General features: G+C 49.8%; 11 protein-coding genes across 11 annotated transcripts; 5 read left to right on the forward strand and 6 right to left on the reverse strand. All coding sequences in view use genetic code 12, as the record gives it.

The window, feature by feature from the left end:
* Window positions 1-1,094: 1,094 nt before the first annotated feature.
* On the forward strand, window positions 1,095-1,340 carry DIURU_005806 (uncharacterized protein; the record flags this gene model as incomplete). The annotated part of the gene is made up of 1 exon (XM_034158829.1): window positions 1,095-1,340. One exon carries the CDS (start codon window positions 1,095-1,097, stop codon window positions 1,338-1,340), a length of 246 nt encoding a protein of 81 aa, XP_034009413.1.
* An 813-nt stretch (window positions 1,341-2,153) lies between these two features.
* TRP5 (tryptophan synthase) lies at window positions 2,154-4,262 on the forward strand (the record flags this gene model as incomplete). Its single annotated transcript, XM_034158830.1, has 1 exon — window positions 2,154-4,262. One exon carries the CDS (start codon window positions 2,154-2,156, stop codon window positions 4,260-4,262), a length of 2,109 nt encoding a protein of 702 aa, XP_034009414.1.
* Window positions 4,263-4,352: 90 nt separating this feature from the next.
* Window positions 4,353-5,606, reverse strand: DIURU_005808 (uncharacterized protein; the record flags this gene model as incomplete). Its single annotated transcript, XM_034158831.1, has 1 exon — window positions 4,353-5,606. The coding sequence occupies one exon, from the start codon at window positions 5,604-5,606 to the stop codon at window positions 4,353-4,355; it is 1,254 nt and encodes a 417-aa protein (XP_034009415.1).
* Window positions 5,607-6,645: 1,039 nt separating this feature from the next.
* DIURU_005809 (uncharacterized protein) lies at window positions 6,646-7,668 on the forward strand (the record flags this gene model as incomplete). The annotated part of the gene is made up of 1 exon (XM_034158832.1): window positions 6,646-7,668. The coding sequence occupies one exon, from the start codon at window positions 6,646-6,648 to the stop codon at window positions 7,666-7,668; it is 1,023 nt and encodes a 340-aa protein (XP_034009416.1).
* Window positions 7,669-7,761: 93 nt separating this feature from the next.
* Window positions 7,762-8,352, forward strand: DIURU_005810 (uncharacterized protein; the record flags this gene model as incomplete). The annotated part of the gene is made up of 1 exon (XM_034158834.1): window positions 7,762-8,352. One exon carries the CDS (start codon window positions 7,762-7,764, stop codon window positions 8,350-8,352), a length of 591 nt encoding a protein of 196 aa, XP_034009417.1.
* Window positions 8,353-8,449: 97 nt separating this feature from the next.
* DIURU_005811 (uncharacterized protein) lies at window positions 8,450-10,183 on the reverse strand (the record flags this gene model as incomplete). Its single annotated transcript, XM_034158835.1, has 1 exon — window positions 8,450-10,183. The coding sequence occupies one exon, from the start codon at window positions 10,181-10,183 to the stop codon at window positions 8,450-8,452; it is 1,734 nt and encodes a 577-aa protein (XP_034009418.1).
* A 1,878-nt stretch (window positions 10,184-12,061) lies between these two features.
* Window positions 12,062-12,697, reverse strand: DIURU_005812 (mitochondrial 54S ribosomal protein mL57; the record flags this gene model as incomplete). Its single annotated transcript, XM_034158836.1, has 1 exon — window positions 12,062-12,697. One exon carries the CDS (start codon window positions 12,695-12,697, stop codon window positions 12,062-12,064), a length of 636 nt encoding a protein of 211 aa, XP_034009419.1.
* Window positions 12,698-13,196: 499 nt separating this feature from the next.
* DIURU_005813 (uncharacterized protein) lies at window positions 13,197-14,366 on the forward strand (the record flags this gene model as incomplete). The annotated part of the gene is made up of 1 exon (XM_034158837.1): window positions 13,197-14,366. The coding sequence occupies one exon, from the start codon at window positions 13,197-13,199 to the stop codon at window positions 14,364-14,366; it is 1,170 nt and encodes a 389-aa protein (XP_034009420.1).
* A 610-nt stretch (window positions 14,367-14,976) lies between these two features.
* On the reverse strand, window positions 14,977-15,630 carry DIURU_005814 (uncharacterized protein; the record flags this gene model as incomplete). Its single annotated transcript, XM_034158838.1, has 1 exon — window positions 14,977-15,630. One exon carries the CDS (start codon window positions 15,628-15,630, stop codon window positions 14,977-14,979), a length of 654 nt encoding a protein of 217 aa, XP_034009421.1.
* A 428-nt stretch (window positions 15,631-16,058) lies between these two features.
* ECM25 (Ecm25p) lies at window positions 16,059-17,915 on the reverse strand (the record flags this gene model as incomplete). The annotated part of the gene is made up of 1 exon (XM_034158839.1): window positions 16,059-17,915. The coding sequence occupies one exon, from the start codon at window positions 17,913-17,915 to the stop codon at window positions 16,059-16,061; it is 1,857 nt and encodes a 618-aa protein (XP_034009422.1).
* Window positions 17,916-18,960: 1,045 nt separating this feature from the next.
* Window positions 18,961-21,003, reverse strand: PXA2 (ATP-binding cassette long-chain fatty acid transporter; the record flags this gene model as incomplete). The annotated part of the gene is made up of 1 exon (XM_034158840.1): window positions 18,961-21,003. The coding sequence occupies one exon, from the start codon at window positions 21,001-21,003 to the stop codon at window positions 18,961-18,963; it is 2,043 nt and encodes a 680-aa protein (XP_034009423.1).
* Between the last annotated feature and the right edge of the window lie 97 nt (window positions 21,004-21,100).

Genomic DNA, 21,100 nt, shown 5'->3' on the forward strand with positions numbered 1-21,100 from the left:
ACCACGTTGTACCCGTGGATACGAACACGGCGCTCGTTGCGCCATCGCCTGACAGTGGCTCTGCGACGCCCCGATGCCGGTGTCGGAGTTTACTCTGTGGTAGCTGTTGCCTCAGCGCCACCACGCGCCGCACTCCGGCGCCGCCATAGGCCCAAACGTTTGTGGTAGCGAGCCCTCAGAAAGGTTCTAGCCTCGGCATGTGATTTTCTCACCCAACGCCAGGCTGGCGTGGTTCCTGAGCGCTACCGCCGATGCCGTCAGAGATTCACCGCATCGGGAGACAAAAATAGACGTCATCCACAAACCCAGGCCGCTTGTGAAACTAACTAGTAGAGACGTGCTTGTGAACGAGTAGAGAGAATCACCCGATGCTATTCACTAACCACGTCATACTCGCGTGGCTCCCCCAAAGCAACCTTTCCGTAGCCATCTCCCGGAGCAATTGTCGTCACCATATTGTTCCGGGAACCGCTCTGCTGCTAGCGAGAGCAAACGGTTGTGGTGGCGGCGATTCTCGGGAAGGCTTAGTGCCCTAACAGTGAATCTACGCGAACCCTTGTCCCGAGCTCGGCTATACACGTGGAAGCTGGACGACCCGTGGCAACCGCCGGAGGCTCGAAACCCGAGGTTCCCACCATTACCACACTACATTGTTGTCTGAGTTTTAGTTGGGCAGTTGTGACCAGCAGGTTGCCCGAGGCGCCTGTGAAAAGTGAGTCTCGGTTGTTGATACTTCGCTTGCCTAATCGGGGTGGATTGCCATGGGTTTAGGCAGCCGTTGGCGGACGTTTGGCATGTGAAGACGATTCTCGGGTGGTAGCGCTGCACGAGACGCGCCGAACCACGCGTCGGAGGGTGCTGGTCGATGGCAATCTCCGGTCGGTGGCGCCACCACCGTAGGCAAAATCACATGCTGACACCAAATATAGTGCGTGGGCCCCTGGAGGTGCCGAGCCCCGACGCCCGTTTTTGACGTGATGGCAGGCCTCGGTCGGCGGCGGATAGCTGTCGTCGATCTAGACCAGCCCTGCAGCCCGATGGTATAAATATACCTGGGCTTTCCTCCCCTCCTCTCACTATCATTTTACACAACCATGAAACACTCAGTCAAGAACTACATGTCCAAGCTCTACAGAACCAACCTGGCCCCGAACACTAACCGGGTCACTGACGAACCCGGTGGGCCGTTGGACTGCTCCGAAGTTGACCGCGACTTGGACTTCCACCAACCGGTGGTGAAGCCCGTTACCTGTCCCCCTAACAGTCCCGAGTTGGCCTACGCTGAAGGCCCCAACGAGTTGCCGGAGTTTTCCGAGGACGACGACGACTGGAGACTTTAAGATGCTACAAATCTTTAAACATGACGCTTTTGATGACAAACAACGGGTAATCGGTATATAGAACTTTATAGAATAATTCAAACATTTTACAAATTGGTTAGTCCAGTTATCGGATTGATAGGAGCTTAGATCCAGGGGATGAGAGGGTGAAAATTTATCAGCCGCTTCCGTAATCATCGGCCACAAAGTAGCAATAGGGGCGGTGCACTGGAAAAGCAAGCTCGCACAATGGCCTCGGTTATCACCCGGCCATTCACCCGCAATCAGCGCCTATTGACCACCCCCTGATCAGGTCAATTGTTCCCAGGTATGTCTCCGATGGTTGCCCTTAGTTACACCTTTAGATTTTACAGTGGTGTGACCAGTAACTGAGACCAGTTTTAACCGTGGTTGACTCACTTGACTCTCGGCTCCGATGACTCAAGGTCATGTGACCTACGCAACCAATATCGACGGCACAGACATCCGTCTGCCCGCCTTTCCGAAATCTCCCTTAGGCTACAGTGTACCCGCCACCACCGCTATCCCCTAACCGCTCCCGATATCTTCCGCCACGATTCAGCAGGCATAGGAGATAGATATGACATAACGCAATCTCTCATAACCACGCTTGTTTAGTTTGCGGTGCCTGCTCCGCTTCCGCCCCTCCCTCTGGCCTGTCACCGTTTCTTTTTGAGGTTACCCTCCCCTGACTCATCACCACTTACCCTCCACTGGTGAAAAATTACCCTCCATTTAGCTCGCCTGTATATAAGCGAAAAATCCTCGCACCCCACAGTTTCTTCCTGACTACTACTCACACAAACACACACAATGGCCGAAGCCTTGAAAGAAGCTTTCGCTCGATGCAAACGAGAAAACCGTCTGGCCCTCGTCAACTTCATCACCGCGGGGTACCCGCGTGAACAGGACACGGTGCCCATCCTCAAGGCGATGAACGACCTGGGGGTCGACGTCATTGAGTTGGGGGTGCCCTTCTCCGACCCCATCGCCGATGGGCCCACCATCCAACACGCTAACACCGTGGCTTTGAACCAAGGCATGTCCACTAAGAAGACTATCGGTCTTGTCAAGGAAGCCAGAGACGCTGGCGTCACCGCTCCCATCGTGTTGATGGGCTACTACAACCCGATCCTCAAGTATGGTGAAGAACAAATGATCAAAGACGCTGCCGAAGCTGGTGCCAACGCCTTCATCGTCGTTGATTTGCCTCCTGAAGACGCCCTCGACTTCAGAGGATTGTGTGCCCAATACGGGTTGTCGTACATCCCCCTCGTGGCACCGGCCACCACCGATGACCGATTGAAGGCCTTGGCGCTGATTGCGTCGCTGATGATCTACGTGGTGCTGAAGATGGGTACCACGGGTGCGTCGGCCACCGTGTCTGAAGGGCTTCCCGATTTGTTGGCTCGCGTGCGTAAGACTACCGGCGATATCCCCCTTGCCGTTGGGTTTGGCGTGTCCACTCGTGACCACTTTGTCGACGTTGGTAAGCACTCCGATGGTGTGGTTATTGGCTCCAAGATCGTCAACTTGTTGACTGAAGCCCGTGAACGTGGTGAAGAAGACATGGCGGCGGTTGTTACCAAATACACTCAAGAAATCTTGGGTAAGGACTTCAAGGCCACCCCCATCACCTACCAACCTCCTGTACCCGGTAAGGCCACCGAACCGGCGACGGCGATCGACGCTTTGGGTAAGTTCGGTGACTTCGGTGGTCAATACGTCCCGGAAGCGTTGCACGCTTGTTTGCGTCAACTTCAACAAGCGTTTGACGAAGCCAACGCTGACCCTGAGTTTTGGGCCGAGTTCAGAGCCCTTTACCCTTACATCGGCCGGCCTCTGTCCCTCCACAAGGCCGACCGGCTTTCGGCCATGGCCGGTGGTGCTCAGATCTGGCTCAAGCGTGAAGACTTGAACCACACCGGTTCGCACAAGATCAACAACGCTTTGGCCCAAGTGTTGCTTGCCAAGCGTTTGGGCAAGTCGAAGATTATCGCCGAAACTGGTGCTGGTCAACACGGTGTCGCCACCGCCACCGCTTGTGCCAAGTTTGGTATGCAATGTACCGTGTTCATGGGGGCCGAAGATGTCCGGCGTCAAGCGCTTAACGTGTTTCGGATGAGAATCTTGGGGGCTAACGTCGTCGCCGTCACCAACGGTACTGCCACTTTGCGTGACGCTACCTCGGAAGCGTTCCGTTACTGGGTGTCGAACTTGGACTCCACTCACTACGTCGTTGGTTCGGCCATTGGCCCCCACCCTTACCCCACTTTGGTGCGTACCTTCCAATCGGTGATTGGTCAAGAGTGTAAGGCTCAATTCGAAGAGATCAACGGTAAGGGTGCCTTGCCCGACGCCATCGTCGCCTGTGTGGGGGGCGGGTCCAACTCCACCGGTCTTTTCTCGCCGTTCGAAAAGGACACTTCCGTGAAGATGCTCGGGGTCGAAGCCGGTGGTGACGGTGTTGACACCGACCGCCACTCCGCCACGTTGACTGCGGGTATTCCCGGTGTGTTCCACGGGGTCAAGACCTACGTGTTGCAAGATAGCGACGGGCAAGTGCACGACACCCACTCGGTGTCGGCTGGTTTGGACTACCCCGGTGTCGGTCCCGAGTTGGCGTTCTGGAAGGCCTCCGGCAGAGCCGAGTTCATTGCTGCCACCGACGCCCAGGCTCTTCAAGGGTTCAAGTGGTTGTCTCAATACGAAGGGATCATCCCCGCCCTCGAATCGTCGCACGCCATCTACGGTGCCGTCGAGCTTGCCAAGAAGATGAAGCCCGACCAGCACATCATTGTCAACGTGTCGGGACGTGGGGACAAGGATGTGCAGCTGGTGGCGGAAGTGTTGCCCAAGTTGGGTCCCGAGATCGGCTGGGACTTGAGATTCGAGGCTGACCCATCCAAGGGCGCCCACTAATGACTATAAGCATAAATTCATAATGATTAAACGTGACGTAAAATTTAGTTGTTGATCATAACTTCGGGCTTAGGCCAATTGATTGGGGTATTACAGATACTCCTGTAAGTGCTTGAACTTCCAACCAAACCTGGCAAGTTGCTTGACCATATCTTCACCGAGTTCGTATACATCCGTATCGGGATCCCGCAAACTTTTGATATAGGCCTTCAATTCCTGGTTGACGTAGACACCCTCGAGTTTGATTGACTCTGAGCATATCCTCATTAATCGGTTGTAAAGCACACTGCGATTACGGCCGTCATATAAATCAAATAGAAATCTCAAATGATCCTTAGTCTTCTCCAAAAGATCACGATCCATAAATGTTTTGATGACAATACGATATTTTTCATCTGTCTCTGAACCATCGAGCTCGTCAAAGTTTCTGAGATGTTTCTCCAAGGCGTCGGCCTGTTTAGCAATGGTGCCTTGTAGTGGTTGGTGTTTCATGTAATGTACAGGGATTGCCAGTTTGAGGAAATACCACGTTAATTCGTAAGCCGTTTGATTCAAAGCCTCGGAAAAATCATCTTCAAAACAATCATCGAGGAGGGTTCGGTAGGCGGTGAACCAACTTGCCCACTCATGGACATTACCCATGCTATCCGTCGGCTTGCTCAAATTGATGATGTTATAGGCTTCCCGCTTCCATTGAGGGTCTAGCGTTTCCTTCACCGGCCGATTATTTGACTGCAGATCGACTGCCTTGGCAGCACCTTCATCGACTACCGTATACTTTGGCGGTATTGAATGCTCTGTCGCTTTTGAAGTATCAACAATCTTGGTATTAACGCGTTCTATGGCTGAAGCCAACAAGATCTGCATCGTGGTGAGTTTTTCTCGAAGGGTGTCAACCTCAACAACAAGCGGATCAAATCGTTCAACATATTTGTCCACTTTGGCATCAAGGGTGTTCACGCGTTGTTCAAGCGTGGTAACTTTGTTGGTAGCCTTATCAACATTTTCCTTCGAAGCAAATATATTATCTTTGAGTGCATTGATGTCGGTGTTGAGTTCAGTGAAACTTTTCCTCAATTTCTCATTCTCCAGTTTAACGTGGTCAGCTGTTCCCATGACTGTAGTAATTTTACTCGACAATTGTAGGTTGTCACGTTTGAGAGCATCGGCTCTGCCCATCGCTTTGTCAACTTTAATTTCCAAATCTCCCATACTTTTCTCGAGAGATTTCATTTCTGAGTTATTAGGGTCGGTCTCTTGTCTGGAGCTCGTAGGTTTAACGCATGAGGACGTCTGTGTTGTGCCTCCTGGAGAGGTGGACGACCTTTCTTCTGTAGAAGCCATTGCAATGTTGGCTTACCGTGAGTTGGGGATGTAAGCCTCGATCCGAAGTGTCTTGCAATTGAGCAGGCAAAGCTGGCCCCTGAAAGTCTCCTCACTGCGCACAGATAAGGGAGTCATGTTGTGTCTGCGTGCATATGCCCCCAGATAATCTTACGAATTGTTCAGCGCTACCAACGAGGAATTGAAAGTCAACTCTGTATTGATTTAAAGGACAGTCTTGGTGGGGTTTTATTTGATTTAAGTAATGCTAAGTAGCATAACCTTTGATCCAGCGACGTAGAGTTGAACTATCAATGTTTCAATTCGGATTTTGGCTTGATCTCATGGCTTCATATAGACCACGGGGTCAGAGCTCTTGTAGGCCAGGCCTTCATAGAGGCTAGTTTCTCGCAGCCCCTTAGTCTCAAAGAGGCAGGCCGAAAGAAGCCGCGAGGGACGGAGCCTCATGCAGGATCCTATACGACGACCCCAACAAAACAACCCTAGGAGAGCGTCAGCCATGGATAAAATTTTGTTAGGGGAAGATGCAACAATCGAATTACACGTCACTCGAATACTATAAATACATAAATGTGGTGGGTGGTAAGGTGTCCAATCTTCGAATTAACCATTGTTTGGTTTGGAGCTTTTTGAACTTCAGTCAAAGTAGTTACCTCCTAGAATTGGGGTCATCGTGGAAGTACGTACACACGCCTCTTGTTAGGATGATCACTCATGAAAAGTCACAATAATGAACAACTGACTTGTACCCTATTCTATGGCAGTACTGCAACCAAACTTGCGCTTTTTTCTTATACAGTACCTAAGTGGGTCGGGTGCACCTCACCAAGATCCAAGTCAAACTACACTAAAGTTGGGACACTCAAATCGTCATAGATTAGTATTTCCTCCGTGATTCACTATATTACCTGTCCGCCCCCTAAATCCCTTCTCAAACCCATGATTATATGAGTTGGCGCAGGACCCATGTGTGGGGTGCATCACCCGCGTGGTGGAACATTGCGACGCGTCAACACCACCCACCTTTGCCACAACAACCATGGACTTGGAGCCCGATACTATTATTGACTTCCTCACCAACGAGCTCTATACGTTGGTGCAAAAGTATCCGGAGAACTCGGAGTTGAGAGAGGTCACCGTTGAATGGACAGCGCAATTGGCGGCGCTGAAAGATTCCATCGACGAGGCCGACCTTGCCGAAACCTGGGCGGTGCTCAAACACGACTGGATCCAATTGAGCCGCAATGTGGTGGCGGTGGAGCCTCGAGAAAACACTAACGCTCATCTCATCGCTGCTGGCCACTACCTTAATGACTTTGATCCAGGAGCCGCTACCAAGCTCAAACAAATGGTTCGCCGCCAACGTCATGCTAACCACCACTTCGATAGCAAATGGGTGGGCATTACAGCGTTGTTGGCGTTAGTGGCATTCTTGTTTGGCGGTGGCTATTTCGTGGGCTACGCAAATAATGGCCGCTGTGACTCGGACCAGTTGGGCCGGGTCGGTAACTTATACTACCGTCGCTACACTCACGGGGTCCAATGCGATCCTGAAGCGCTTACCATTGACGAACCAACCTGGTTAGAGATTGAAAGACGTGCCAACCAACAAGGCCTCGACTGGCCCATCAAAAAGGCGTTGTGTATCAAATCGGCGAAGGACGTACCCTGGCACGGCTACCTTGTGGTGGGAAATGACTTGAATGTTGTCAGAAACACCAACTGTAGCCGCCAAGGTACCCTTGAACAAGTGTGGTTCGGGAATATCCATGATCATGAAGACCATAGCTACGACGAACATGAGCACAGCAACGAAAACGACCACAACCAAGATACTGAGAAGACAAAGCACAACACTGAAAAGCCTCACAAGGAAGTCGACAATTCCCATCAAAACAATGACCACCTTCAAGGAGTGGTCGTGGAGGACGTGAAAGTTGACATCAACGTTAATGAAGAGGGCGACAAGCCCGTCGTCGAACGCGTCGTTGTCGAAGACAAATGGGAATATGTTCCTGAAGCAGGCTACGACTACGCCGATGTCATAGACGAGATTCTTTAACCGATGTTCTCACCAATGTATATTTAGACGATCACTGTGTAGACAGTCGCGAAAGCCGCACTGGTATCACTGTGCCCTCGATATACCCCATATATGCCCACACTATATGTCAATAACCTCAATGACAAAGTATCGATACCAAAGTTGAAGGAAAAGCTTCTCCATCTATTCAGCCAGTACGGTGACGTGCTTCAGGTCACCGCCCATGGCAATTTGAAAATGAAAGGCCAGGCATTCATCACCTACGACCTGGAGTCAGCGGCGAAGAAAGCCCAAGAATTCTTACAAGAGTATTCCCTTTTTGGGAAGCCAATGAAGATACAAACCGCTCGACTGGAGCTGGATGGCTTCCATGAGAAACAGGGTAACGCCGATGCCATCGCTAAACGCAAACAACAGAAGGCGGCCCGCCGAGATTCGGAGCCAAAGCCAGAGCCTCCGAGGAAGAAACGCAAGCTTAATAACCCTCCCAGTGCTAAATTATTGCTTCAAAACGTGGACAATGCCGAGGACGACCACGTGCTGAAGATTGTTACTGCCCTCGCAGGGTATGCTAGTCATAAGGTAATTAAGGCACGGAAAGTGGTGATCATTGAATTCTCGCTGGAGTCTGATGCCACTAGTGCCATGGAATCAGTTGTGACGCAATTCGGCGATGAAGCCATCGTTGATTACGGTAAATAGCCCACCTGTACTATACATACGGTCATGAATTAGCTTTATAGTTAATGATCTATATGACGATAGAAGATTGTCTGTATTGGTTGAAAAGGACATGTTCTCAACGGAAGTAGGGCCCGTACATGTTCCACACCTTTTGCACTAAGCGAAGCTTAGTCTCAATCAGGTATGACGGGTTGCTGATTTCGTTCAAGTCATTGACGTATTGCGACACTAATTGAGCGGGGATAAACGGCTTGGAGATGATAATGAGGTTGATCACTTCCACCAACAAATCGCCCTCGCAAAACTCACCAGTGGAAGCCTGTACCAAGTAGCTTTCGATGGCGTTTAACAGCCGCAAGCACATGACGTTGAGCTGCTTGCCATCGATCATCAACGGCTTAGAGCGGAATATCCATCCCCACAACTTGTACAAGATGAACACCAGTGGTGACACCGAAACAAGTCCGAAAAGGAGTTGTTGCAGCTTGATCAACTTGTCGATACCATTGATGGCGATAGCCCCATCAACCTTCGACCGTTGGATCTGTATGAGTAATGAACGCACAAGGTCACCCTTCATAAGACTCTTGATCGGGGTGCGAATCTCTTGTTCGTACTTCGACATCACCATCGTCATGTCTCCCTTCAAAATGTCCTGGTGAATCTGTTCGGGGGTCACCGAAATGTTTTCGTCGTGAGCATAGTCAAGAAGCATTCGCTCCAACGACGTCATGTCCAGCTTAAGCGAGTCGCGACTGGTAATCAGAAGGTCATTGTCTTGCCGCAAGATGCTGAACATATTGTTCAACGGTTCAACCACCCAGTTGCGGAAGAACCCTACGGTAGTGTCAACCAAGTTATGCTTGACCCAATGCACAATTGAGTCCCAGTTTTCTTGAAGGGTCTTTGACGTTTTGGGCCCGTACCATACCAACACGAGGAGAACCGGCCACCACCGTTGGAGGAAAGGAAGCTGACCCGTAACTTGAAGTTCTGAGGGGAGACTGTAGCGATAATCCTCAACGTCGTCCACCACTTGTAACACTCGGTTCAGTTGCATGGGCGACGGATTGTTGATGTCAAGCAACGGCTCCACCGTTGCAAGCACCTCATTGGTATCAGAAAAGTCGTTGATCTTGATAATCTTGTCAATTATGTCGGTGTTGTGGTCAATCTTCGTTTCGATATCATGGATACGACGGCGTAAATCGGCGGAGGCAATCACTAATGGCAACTTTATTACCTGTCTGACGCGATGCCAGGCATCTTTGGGTTGAAGTGCCAACGCCACTCGATTGATCTGGGAGAAGTCTTGATGAATCACTTTCTTTGCGACCTCGCCTAACAGTGTCCAGTCGGTAGCAAGTTGGTAGACTCTGCCGGTGAACCGGAGAAGCCGGTTAGGGATCGTTTGCACGTAATATAATAGCCGCGACAATGTGGTGCTATTGATTGATTCCCAGTACGCCAATTGACTCTTAAGTACGAGGGTAGCATAGATTACGCTATTGGCCCAAGCATCAACGGCAATCAAAGCGCCAAACAGGTCAACTGCCGCCAGCACTTCAAGCGAGTCGTCATTGCTGTCACGAACAAACGGACGCACTCTTTCGAGCAGGTGCCACGTAATGTGGGGCGGCTTGGTCGGGTCGATGTCCAATTGATGGTATAATGATCGTAACGTATCGAGGTCGCGATTGTTATTGACGTCGTGAGCCTTCACTGCGAGGGAATTGGTGGCCTGGGTAACTTCTCCAAGCGCTGTCTGCACCCGTGTGCTGATGATGCTGTTGCGATTGATATCATGAAGTATCTGTGACCGGCTTAGTCCCGGTGTGAAGATCGCCATAACCGAGACAGGGGAGCAATTGAAAGGTCGCTTACGCTGGGGTGCGCACGTGACATCAGTGCCGCACTCTTTGCAGTATTGGAACTGCTCACGACACTTCCGACACTGTCGTCACCGCTGCCGACGCTCGAACTCGCAACACATGTCGATAACCAAATGCTTAAAGTTGGGGTCGCTAAGCTGGGCGATCCGTTCGCGAGCCTCAAGCCGTCCCACATCCACCAGCGCCGCTGGAAGTCGTGACTGGCCCTGGCGGCGGGTCATTTCCCAATGAATATCATTAGCAAGACTGCCAATTTGTGGCGGAGATAGACGCGCGAGCTTAGTACGAGCCAGAGACCCGCCTCGTTGGCGATCGGCGCCAACAAACCGGTACATATCTTGGAAGCACTCCGCGAGGTCGGGCATTTGAATGTAAACTAGCATTTTGAGGCAGCTAGCTCACCTTTAAACCATCAAGACTTTCAACATTCCTCTCCGCCGTGTTATTTTGGCGGCCAAGTGCGTCGACACAAAGCCGCGGAGCACGATAAACAACATGATACGACAGATTTGGCATCCCACCAACATTAAATACCCCCGCCACACCATCTTTTCTACAGCTACACGACACTATTACAGTGATCCTTTGTGCAATCTGGAATTCCAGAGAGTTCCAGGTACGGGAGAGGCTAAGCGACTACCCCTAATTGCCTGCTTCGGCAATCCATAGGCTCTATTTTTTTCGGTCCTGCCTGGACCCGATGCCCAGACTTCCACCCCGCTAAAAAAAAAAATACGCCTCCATTGTCGCCTAGCTCCGAGATGATCAGAGACCCCCTGTGTTGCGGGTAAACATCATCCGAACACGGGAGTCATAAGTAGTGATCGACAATCTTTTGCTGGGCGATGAGCACCTGCGGCACGTAGGGTTATTCCGTCGCTGCTTGTCAAGGTTCGCTCGCCTGCTGCGCCCAGCACGGAATGCTGTTTACCATACCGGAGCTGGTATGGACTCCCGGTCGAGGTTTCTGAGAACATAGCCAACATTTCTTGGTCAAACACTGACACCACAACAATCCCCCAACCTTCTCTTACTAAATTTAGACGAAGTGGCTCGGCGAAGGGGGTGTCAGTGCTGCGGTGCCCCTCGATCGCATCCCGCTTTGTTTTCATGTATACGGGCCCTGGAACGACGGTTGCTGTTTACATTCTGAACTCTCATCTGCATCATACATGACAGCAGGCCTAGGCACATTTCGGAAATGGACACCATCCTCCTCTCCCTCTCTAACAATGACTACGAGTTTGTGATCCCTCTTGGCACCCACACCGCTCTCGATTTCATGTTTGTTTTGTTTGTTGCCTAATACTGCGTTTTCGCAACCGCAGGGCCCATTATCTGCTGACACACAATGGCGATATGTCGTCGCAGGCGCTTTACTAAACTAGGTTTGAATTATGCATACGGATCCCATCAATACAGATTGCCCAAGGGGAATTGCCCGATGCACCCGTATATAGAGTAAGCACCGCCCGCGTCGCTGCCAATTAACCCCCCATAATTTGTATACCCCCCCCAAGTTACCCCTTGCCCTTTTGTAATGAGAGTTGAAGTTGACCTTTTAGTGGAAAAGTTGGACTTGTTGATGCTGGAGTTGAACCAGGTGTTCCTCGACTTGAACCCGGTGCCGCTTGAACTGTTATTTCAAAACAGCAACGTCCTCCTCTAAGCTTACGACTTTTACACATGGTACCCTTTGACAGTGGTCTACCCTTATATTTGTGACGAGCACACTCCAGCCCCTCGCTTTGACAGCTGAGGCGGTATATTTGATACCCCGTTTTCCTTGCTCATGGTCATTAGATTTTTTTCTATATACAAGAATGCATTTATCCTCACTCCGCCGTCAGATCGTCGACGATCTTAACCGTAATCGCCTCCAACGCCGGCGTCATGTGTTCGGCAATGAACTGCTCGGCCACCTGCTTGCCATGCGACACCGCCACCGCCCCCACCAACGCGTACACCATGTGTGCCGCCACCGTCATCTCCCCCAGAGCCTCGAACGACAACTCATGGTTGGCCAGCTTCCAGAACATGCCGTCGCTTAACCCCTTGCTCTTGGCAAACAACCCTGCCGCAAGCTTCCCCGAAAGCTCACGCGCCATCGGGCTTCCCAACACGTCCAAATTGTGGCCGTTGACCGCGGTCTCGTTGTTGGTGGTGGGGCCCAGAGTCACGTATTTGGCACAGTAGAGGTTCAACACCTTGTGGCCCAACGCCGCCAATTTTTCATTGTAGGGCTTGATCCCGTTGAGGAATGACTTGTGGGTGATCACCTGGAGGGCGAGGTCGTCCAGAATGGCGTACTTGTCGGTGAGCAACGCCTTCACCGGGGCTAACGTCGCCGGCAGCTTCTCGTAGCGTAACCCGTTGACGAGGGTAGCCGCCACCTCAGGGTCCCGCTTCAACCCAGCCACTCGGGGACCAGAATTAAGGAAGATACTCCGCACAAACTGGCGGCTTCTCATCGTCGTAGTGATCGTGTGGTGAAAATTTGAAAAAGTGCGACTTGGTGCCCCAACCATCGACCATAGCGTATTCGAAATGAAACATTCCAACGATGACGCTTTAGGTCTAGTAAAATCGAGAAATAGAGCTGGTGGTGGTATAGCTACTTCTTTGTGGTAATTTAAACGTTTAATATTATCGGCATTGCGATGACGGGTGTCGTTAAGTTAGTAAATTGTGCGTCGCGATTGAAATTGGTTTTCTACTGACGAAAATCAACATTATTGTCGCTACAAAATCTTAGTCACGTTACTTCCTCTAAATCAAGGTAGATTGTTATCACCGACGCCGTATTCCTCAAAGTAATCAGCCACACTTTCCACCACTCCTTCCTTATCTAGATTTCTTTTTTTTCGCGTCACTCCGCGCGCAACTTATCCCATCGGAATCCTCGACTTTCGATTTGACCACAACACTACCAGTGCCAGACACGACTTTACTCAGGAAGTGCCCCACACAATGTCTCAAGAATATTCGAGCAACATCGACGACCAGTTACTAAATGTTGCAAAACAAACAACGCTGAATTTGGACCTAGGTGAACACCAACCACCCATGGGGTCAAGCCTGCTTGAGACCCCTATTGCTCCGCGCCCGTCCTCAGCACCCTCCAGTGCCCACCCCCAACAATTCCATCAACATCACTTGGGAGGCCATCAAGAATTCCATTACGATGAATCTGAATACGGGTTGCACTTACCCGAGCCCATCATCAATCAGAAACAGAAGATCTTCCCGGTGCTGGAAACAACAATAACTGAAGATGGCAACCTTATCACGCGGCCATACCCCGAACAACTGTTCACAAATAGAGCTCAGCTCAACGAATTCATCCAAGAGTTCGCCAGAGATAACGGGTTCGGTGTTGTCATCGCCCATTCCAATAAAAAGGCAATCTACTACACTTGTGAGTTGGGTGGGCGTTACCGTCACAAAAAGCAGAAGAAAGACGAAAATGTTCCCGAGGGAAACTTCCTTCTTGATGACGACAGCTCGAAGACAAAGAAGTTAAGGTGCCCCTTTGCCATGACGGCCTCTTACAAAAAGCTGACAGGGGTGTGGACGGTGCGAACAACGTGTAACGAACACAATCATCCCCAACTCGATCCATTATCCAACCACCCCATGCTTCGTAAGCGCCTGGAGCAACTTAACGGCATGATTTTGGATTTGTACAAGGTGGGAACGAAACCACTGGCGATAGAAACAAGGATCAAAGAGCAGTTCCCCGACGTGCTCATCAAACGGGAAGATATTTATAATGAGATCAGGGGTTATAAGCGCAAGCTTAAAAAGCATAGCCAGCGGTTTATCGATGGATCACGCAAGAAGACGACGGCCACGCTGAGTGAGGAAGAGGCCGCGGCTGCTGTGGCTGCTGCTGCCAATGCATTTCTCGAGGGTGATTCACATCACTGGAACATGCTGTCACATCACCAGCAACAACAGCAAGACGAATTTCAGCGACAACTTCAGGAAGCCGGGGTGCTGGGCGCCCATCCCCATATTGACGACAACGACGCTCGCTTTTACAGTGACTATAATGATGGCAGTGGGTCTATTGGCTCCGAAAACCCTGAGTTGTCAATGGATAACATTGACTCGAGGTTAGTGAACGAAGAGGTGTGAAACTTTTGAAGTTTCTTTGATTCTAGTGTATTTTATTGTATTATAATTTGAGCGATATCCACTGACATGTAATGATAATATTTAAGTGACAGAAACTTTTGAGTAAATCATCGAATTAGCAAAAAGCTTGCGGAGCCCGCAATTTGTGATCTTTTTGTTCTTTTTCAAGAAATCTGTAGACAAATTTCGAAAATCTAAATTGAGTTTTCTCAAAATGCTTACTTTGAGTTAACCTTCACACTCATATAGCTGAGAAGAAGTGCTGTAGCTCGTTAAACACTGTAAATATCTCAAAGTGGCTGGGTAGTGATCATCTGGTTGACTGAAGCGGTCTAGACGTTGTTTTTCCCGTACCGGTTCTATAGTGTAGTGGTTATCACTTTCGGTTTTGATCCGAACAACCCCGGTTCGAATCCGGGTAGGACCTACTTTTTGGATTCCCTAGCGATTTTTTTTGATGGTTTGTTATCGATTATCATAAGCCAAGTCCTTTTTTGAGTTTCATGATGAAGTTCATCGCCAATTTGGGCTAGGATTAGTACGGCGCAGTATTCATCTCATTATATTGCATACTTGAAATTATGGCGGGCATGACGTTCTCGTTTATTCATTAACTCGTGGCTACTTCAGCGGGTGCTGGTTTTTCTGCCTTCTTCTTCTTTTCCGGGCGCTTTTTCACCACCTTCTTCGGTTTGTCCAATTCCAGCCAGTTCATCTCCAATCCGCTACCAACGTAGCCTTCTTGAATGCCCTCACTGGGTACATCAGCTAGTCTGAATTGAGGCAGCACAAGATCGGCACGGTTGTGAGTTTGGCACCACCATTGTGCCAGAGTGGGGTCCACTTCCAATGGAGAGGCATCGTCGTTGACCAAATCACTGATCTGCTCGGTCATATACAAGTTTTCGTAGTGTTTCTTGTGGATTTTCAGATCGGGATTGTCTAAGTCGGCAATCGGCAATACGGTGTCGGCGATCCGCGGACATTGTCCGACCAAGGCATCGAGCCGGTCTTTGTCGAGAGTGGCTTGTTTTCGCTCTTCCACGGTATCCAAATAATCAAGAATGGCATCGTTTCGTCGTTTGTAGTAGGCCATCGTTTGCCGAGAAGCGTTCTCAAGGTCAAAGAGAGCCGCCGATGCCTTCAGTATCAACTCAAACCGCTTCTGGAGCTTTTTATAAGTTGCCTGATAATCAATTTCGCCCAGGGTATCGAGGACAGGCTCAGTGTCGGGGAGCTCGTCCCTCAGCGGTAGGTCCAACATTGTCGTGGCGGTGAGGAGGAGCGAAGCGCGCTTGTCTTGCGTGGGGTCGTTCGTCGACTGAAAAGTGCGCCTGGCAAGGGCTATGGTTGTAAGCTAAACAAATATTGAGTTATTTCCGAATAAACCTATTTACGATATCATCCATTTTTGCTTTCAACGTATGATATCTTCACGTTGAATACATTTTGATTTTGGACGTCAGTGCAAGATCTCATTCTTTTGCATTCCGACTGTCTGTGTTGCGTAAACACTTCGGGTACTACAACAAAGCGTTAATCCAAAATAATTAAACTCCCTATTCGATATAGATAGGGCCTTAGGCATAGACGTGGCTATAAATATACATGAAACACTTTGAAAATAATCTCACAGTAATTGTTAGTGTGAGTGGTCCGTTCCTATCCGTGTATTATCCCAAAATGCTAATGCTACATAGTCCGTAAAAGTTCCAACCCTTCGCAACGTTCTTCGAAAAGCCTCGCTAATTCGCCGACTTTGCGTCCTCGAATCACTGGTTTCTTAACTGGAATGGGTGGCGGTGCTGGTTTGGTGGCAGCCGGCAGTCGTAGTTGAGGTTCAGCTACCTTATACTTTTGTGTTGGCAATTCTAACGCAATATTCGACACGTCAGATAGCATCTTTTTCGCCTGAATTACCGCCAGCACTTCTTGGATAACCGCGGAGTCCACCGAGCTAAGCAGCAGGTTCAGCGTCAGTTGTATGCGCGAGAATTGCGAATTAGTGGTGACAGGCGACATAAGAGCATCCTTCCTTGGCGTGGCATTAAAATTGGTGTCCACAAGTCCTCCGACACTTCTGGTGCGAGCGTGAGCGGAAACATTGGGGACGGTACCAGAAAGGTTACGCGAATGCCGAAGGAATGAAGGTTTGGGCGGACCTTCAGCCACCGCCTGCTCTTGAGAGCTACGGCGTCGAGGAGGTTTGGGTGGTGGCGACTCTTCTTCGATATCTCCTAAGGCCATTAGCTGCTCATGAAGATCAGGTTCGTCGTCACTGAAAGTGTCATTCATGGTGTGATCGAATGACATGTTATACAGGTCATTGATTTTAAGTTCCTGCGAGGTTTGCTTGCGTGGTGGTAACGGGGGTGCCTTCTGTTCACGTTCAAGTTCACGTTCAACTGGTTGCAAAGGCTCCGTCGCCACCTCAATGCCAATTTCATCCCACCATTCTATCATATGGGTAAGTACACGGACAACAATAGCAATTTGGTCCTTTGAGTGGGAGCTGACCACTTGATGAGACATGCAATGAGCCAACAGACGAGCAAGTGAGTTGGCGGTGTGTTTAGTGATTTCCGCTGCTTTCAAAAGTTTTGACGCAAGACCCAACAACTCCCATAAAAGTCGATTGTATCCTTGACCTTGCTGGGTATGGAACTCGTCTAACTTTAAGTAAAGCGAAAGCAGGTAAGACATCGTGTCGGCAACAGGGAGGGGTATCATATCGACGGGAATGAGGGTCACCGGAAGTTCGCTTGTGATGCGTTTTACTACACCGCCAATGCAGTAAATATCCCAGTCGTTAATCCACAATATTTGATTGCGGTTAATGCAGTTGTAAAGCACATCGGTCAGAGTTTTGTTTCCTGGTCGGTGAAACAATAACTCCACCTCGGTGCCATGTGTTTGCACAATCGCCAAAAGCTGAGTGAAATGATGCATGAAAAGAGGGTTCTTGTTGTAGTCGATTGCAGTGTACTGGTTGATGAGGGGCTTGTAGCGCATGGCCAATTCAAGCGGGGCGATTTTGGCATCGTAGCGGTATACTGCTAATGAGATTTTGAGCTTAGTAATATCAAAATAATTCGACAACTGCAGTAACAGCAGACAATTTATAAGCTTCACTTGGTTGGCATTATACAACGCAAATAACTCGACGATGTTGGACAGACCGATATCGATGTAGCGATTAATCAGATTGAGATTCTTCATCGTCAAGTGGTAGTTAGTCAATATCTGTGTCAACAGCTTCACCAACCACAGCTCATGCACCGTGACCATCTTTTGTAAGTTCGTCATGTTCTGTTTGTCGCTGAGGAACCGTTTGAGGAATTTAAGACCCCATACCCACAGAATCCGATTAAGCCCAAGACTGAACACAATGAGGCAAAACGGGTGTCGAGGTACTTTTTGTAATAACACCGGGATCAACTCTTCATAGTTAATCTCCTCTGGGGTGGGCAAGAAGGACGTGTCGAACAAATAGATCGGAAGATCTGTGACGGGGTCAGCGGTGTTTGCCAGATAGAAAATCCGCTCCATGGTGGAGAATATTGGCAACGGGAAAGGGTCGTCCAATCAGAATACCCAACGGGGAGTCAAGTAATGGGCAACGGGAGGCGGGTGATCCAGGACCTGGCTAGCGCTATGTCTAGAAAAAAGACGAGTAAACAATTCAAATGAAGGGCGCGTGAGTGCAGCACGTTAGTTGCGACGACGGCCGAGCAAAGTGCGTCGGTGATTTTGAACCAGCAACTGACAAAGAAGTTGAGGAATATCTAAAATTACATGTGCCTACTGGTGGCTAAGCTGATCATGGCGCGATCGAGGGATTATACCCAATTTGGGCCATGGCTGGTAAATGCTTTTTCGGATGCGACGCGAACTCTGGGGAGGTATTACGTGTAACCCCGATCACACTACTTTTGCGGGTATTATCGGGATAGTCAGGGGCTTCGTCGACGACATGTCAGTTCGAAACAAAATGCCACCTCTACCTTAAACTATGCCATAGGTACATTTGGCCTTAGTAGTTCGTATCAGACTAATGCAATCTTCATAATGCGACCCTAAATTGGATCTAAGCGCGTTTGGAGGAAAACACGACCTGTGATGGATTCTTTATACCGAAGAACAATAAGGCTGTGAATCCTCGAGAAAGTCCGTCGTGAGTACATTTGAAAATTGCCATGTACTATCAAACAATGCTATCATGCACGGTTTGCGGCGATAACCGGTAGAATTACTACTACGGGAGTCTAGATCCATCAGTGCAGTTGTTTGCAGGGCCCAGGGGTACAGGTATAGCCGCTTAGACCAGCAATCGTTGAGTTTCATTAGACTATGGAATAATCGTAGCCTTGAGATTTCGAGGAATCTGTTCAGTCTAAAAATAATGGAAATGAGCAACCGGTAATCTTTAGCAAGCCATGACGGCCCATAATGCTTACAGTGTATACTGCTCAAATTCGAATGATTCAAGACTGTCAAGCATCAATCACTCGAGTAAATAATGGCGTTATTCACTTTTTGCAACTTTTCATATCGACGTATATATCTAAAGATCTACCATCTATGTGTATACCGGCTACTTGTGCTTTTTGCGGTTCTTCGCCGCCGACGAGACCTTCGTCAATTCGCTCAAGCGTTCCTTGAGCGTGGGAACATCACGGAGCTGCTTCTCGAGAATTAATCTTTCGGCTTCAAACTTAAGACGCTTTTCGGCGTCAAGCGGGCCAAAGTAGTAACCACCCTTACCGTCGAACTTGAGAATGTACTTGTGGAAGTGCCAAAGGGCAGACCGGTGGGCCACCAGCAACACCGTGATCCCCAAACTTTGGGCGTATTGGTACATGAACTGCTCCATGTCGGGAGACACTGCCGAGGTACACTCATCCAACACGGCAAACTTGGGCTTGTGGTAGTACAACCGTGCCATCGCCAACCGTTGTTGAGCCCCCGTCAGCATTTCTTCGGACCAGTTTTTAACTTCATCGAGCTCATCGCAGTATTCGTCAAGCTTCAACACTTTCAAGATCTCACACAAGTCGTCGTTGGTGCCCTTGAAGTCATCGATTGATTGAGGGTAGATGATCTGCTCCTTGAGGGTACCTTCGCACAAGTACGCCCGTTGAGGCAAGTAGAACATGTTGGACGAGTCAGGGATTGTGATCTGTCCCTTTTTGCACGGCCACAAGCCACCCAACATACGGAAAAGCGAAGACTTACCACTACCGTTGGGGCCGGCAATCAACAAGTGGTTGCCAGTCTTAATGCTGAAGTCCAAGTCCTCGATAAGAGTGACATCAGCAGGAGTCACAAGCCGCACATGGCTGAAAGTAATCTCATTGTTGTCATAGACAATATTATCCCGCTCTAAGTTTTTCTCCTTGCGGTCGCACAAGTTGTGTAACACGTCTTGGAACTCGGCCACCCGGGTAGCGTGGCCGACAACCAGCAACAAGTACTTGCGCAGATAGATGAGCCTGTCGAGCGAATCTGATGCCAGCATCAAAAGACGACGGTTGGTGATGAACTCGGCGGCTGAGTTGGGATTCGGCTCCTCGCCCATGTACTTAGCAATGAAGATGGGAGCACTACACAACACCAACCCAGCGGCACCCCACACGTACTTGATGATGAAGGTCAGGGCAATTTCGTGAATCCCTTTACGCCAGAATTCCATCTTGAGGAACCGTTCAAGTTTATAGTAGCAGTAGTCAATGTGATCGAGCTCACGAATGTGGCCACGCAAAAACGCGATCTCTTCAGCACTGTTGACGATCTTCGATTGAGCACTGCGCAATTTCCCTTCAAGGTTTGCCCGTTCACTAGCCAATTTCGCAAACGGCGGCGAGAAGAAACGGAGAATAAGGGTAGAGAAGTGGGCCATCATACCCAACAACAACGTACCTTCACCATTGCCCACCCCCAGTCTCGAAAGTTCTTGAGCACAAAGCAAAAGATCAAGCGTCGGTTTAAGCAACTGGCCAGGTAGACTCAGAAGCGCCAGGGCCAAACGCAGCACATCGACAGTGATTCTTTGATTAGGGTCACCGATGGCGTTGTCACTCAATTGGATAAGGGCATAGTAGTTAGGGTCCTTGTTATCGGGGACATACTGGTCCATGATCAGCTCATTCAAGTTAACGCGGATCTGTTTGCTCAATTGAGCCTTAGTCCACGTGAGCAACGAGTTGACCACCGCTGCCGGCACCCCCAAAAGCATCCACACCCCTAAGAGCTTAGAGAACGATTTAAGGCGTTTTGACACAAGGGCACCCACAAGCAACCCGTCGAGGGCCGCTACTTTGATGGTGAGCAACGCCCGCACCACAAGCAAGCCACAGTGGGCGGCCAAATAACCGACGGAGGCATCGGTCCATTTGGGGACGATGGCGCGAGCAAGGCGGCGGAACTGTTGTTTGGAGAGCTTAGGGTTTTTCTTGACTTTCTTGCCGTCAGCAGCAGAGGCAGCGGCGGCTTTTGATCTCGACTCTCCCGTGGCGGTGGCGCGGGAAAACGCCGCCGTGATGAGGATGAGGTAACTGGTGTTGAGGAAAAGCGACCGGTTCAGCTTGTACACGTCGACAAGCCTTAGGGCCAAGTCCTTTTGTCCGGAGGTCGCCATGGGGCGATAGGGGTATTGTGGGATAGAGGGTGGAGTTCGTGTTGGTGAGAGAATGGGGAATGGGTGCGAAAAGTGGGGGCGGGCCACGCTAGTGCGA

The sequence above is a fragment of the Diutina rugosa genome (genome assembly GCF_008704595.1).
Source record: "Diutina rugosa strain CBS 613 chromosome Unknown scaffold49_size106456, whole genome shotgun sequence".
NCBI classification, from domain to species: domain Eukaryota; kingdom Fungi; phylum Ascomycota; class Pichiomycetes; order Serinales; family Debaryomycetaceae; genus Diutina; species Diutina rugosa.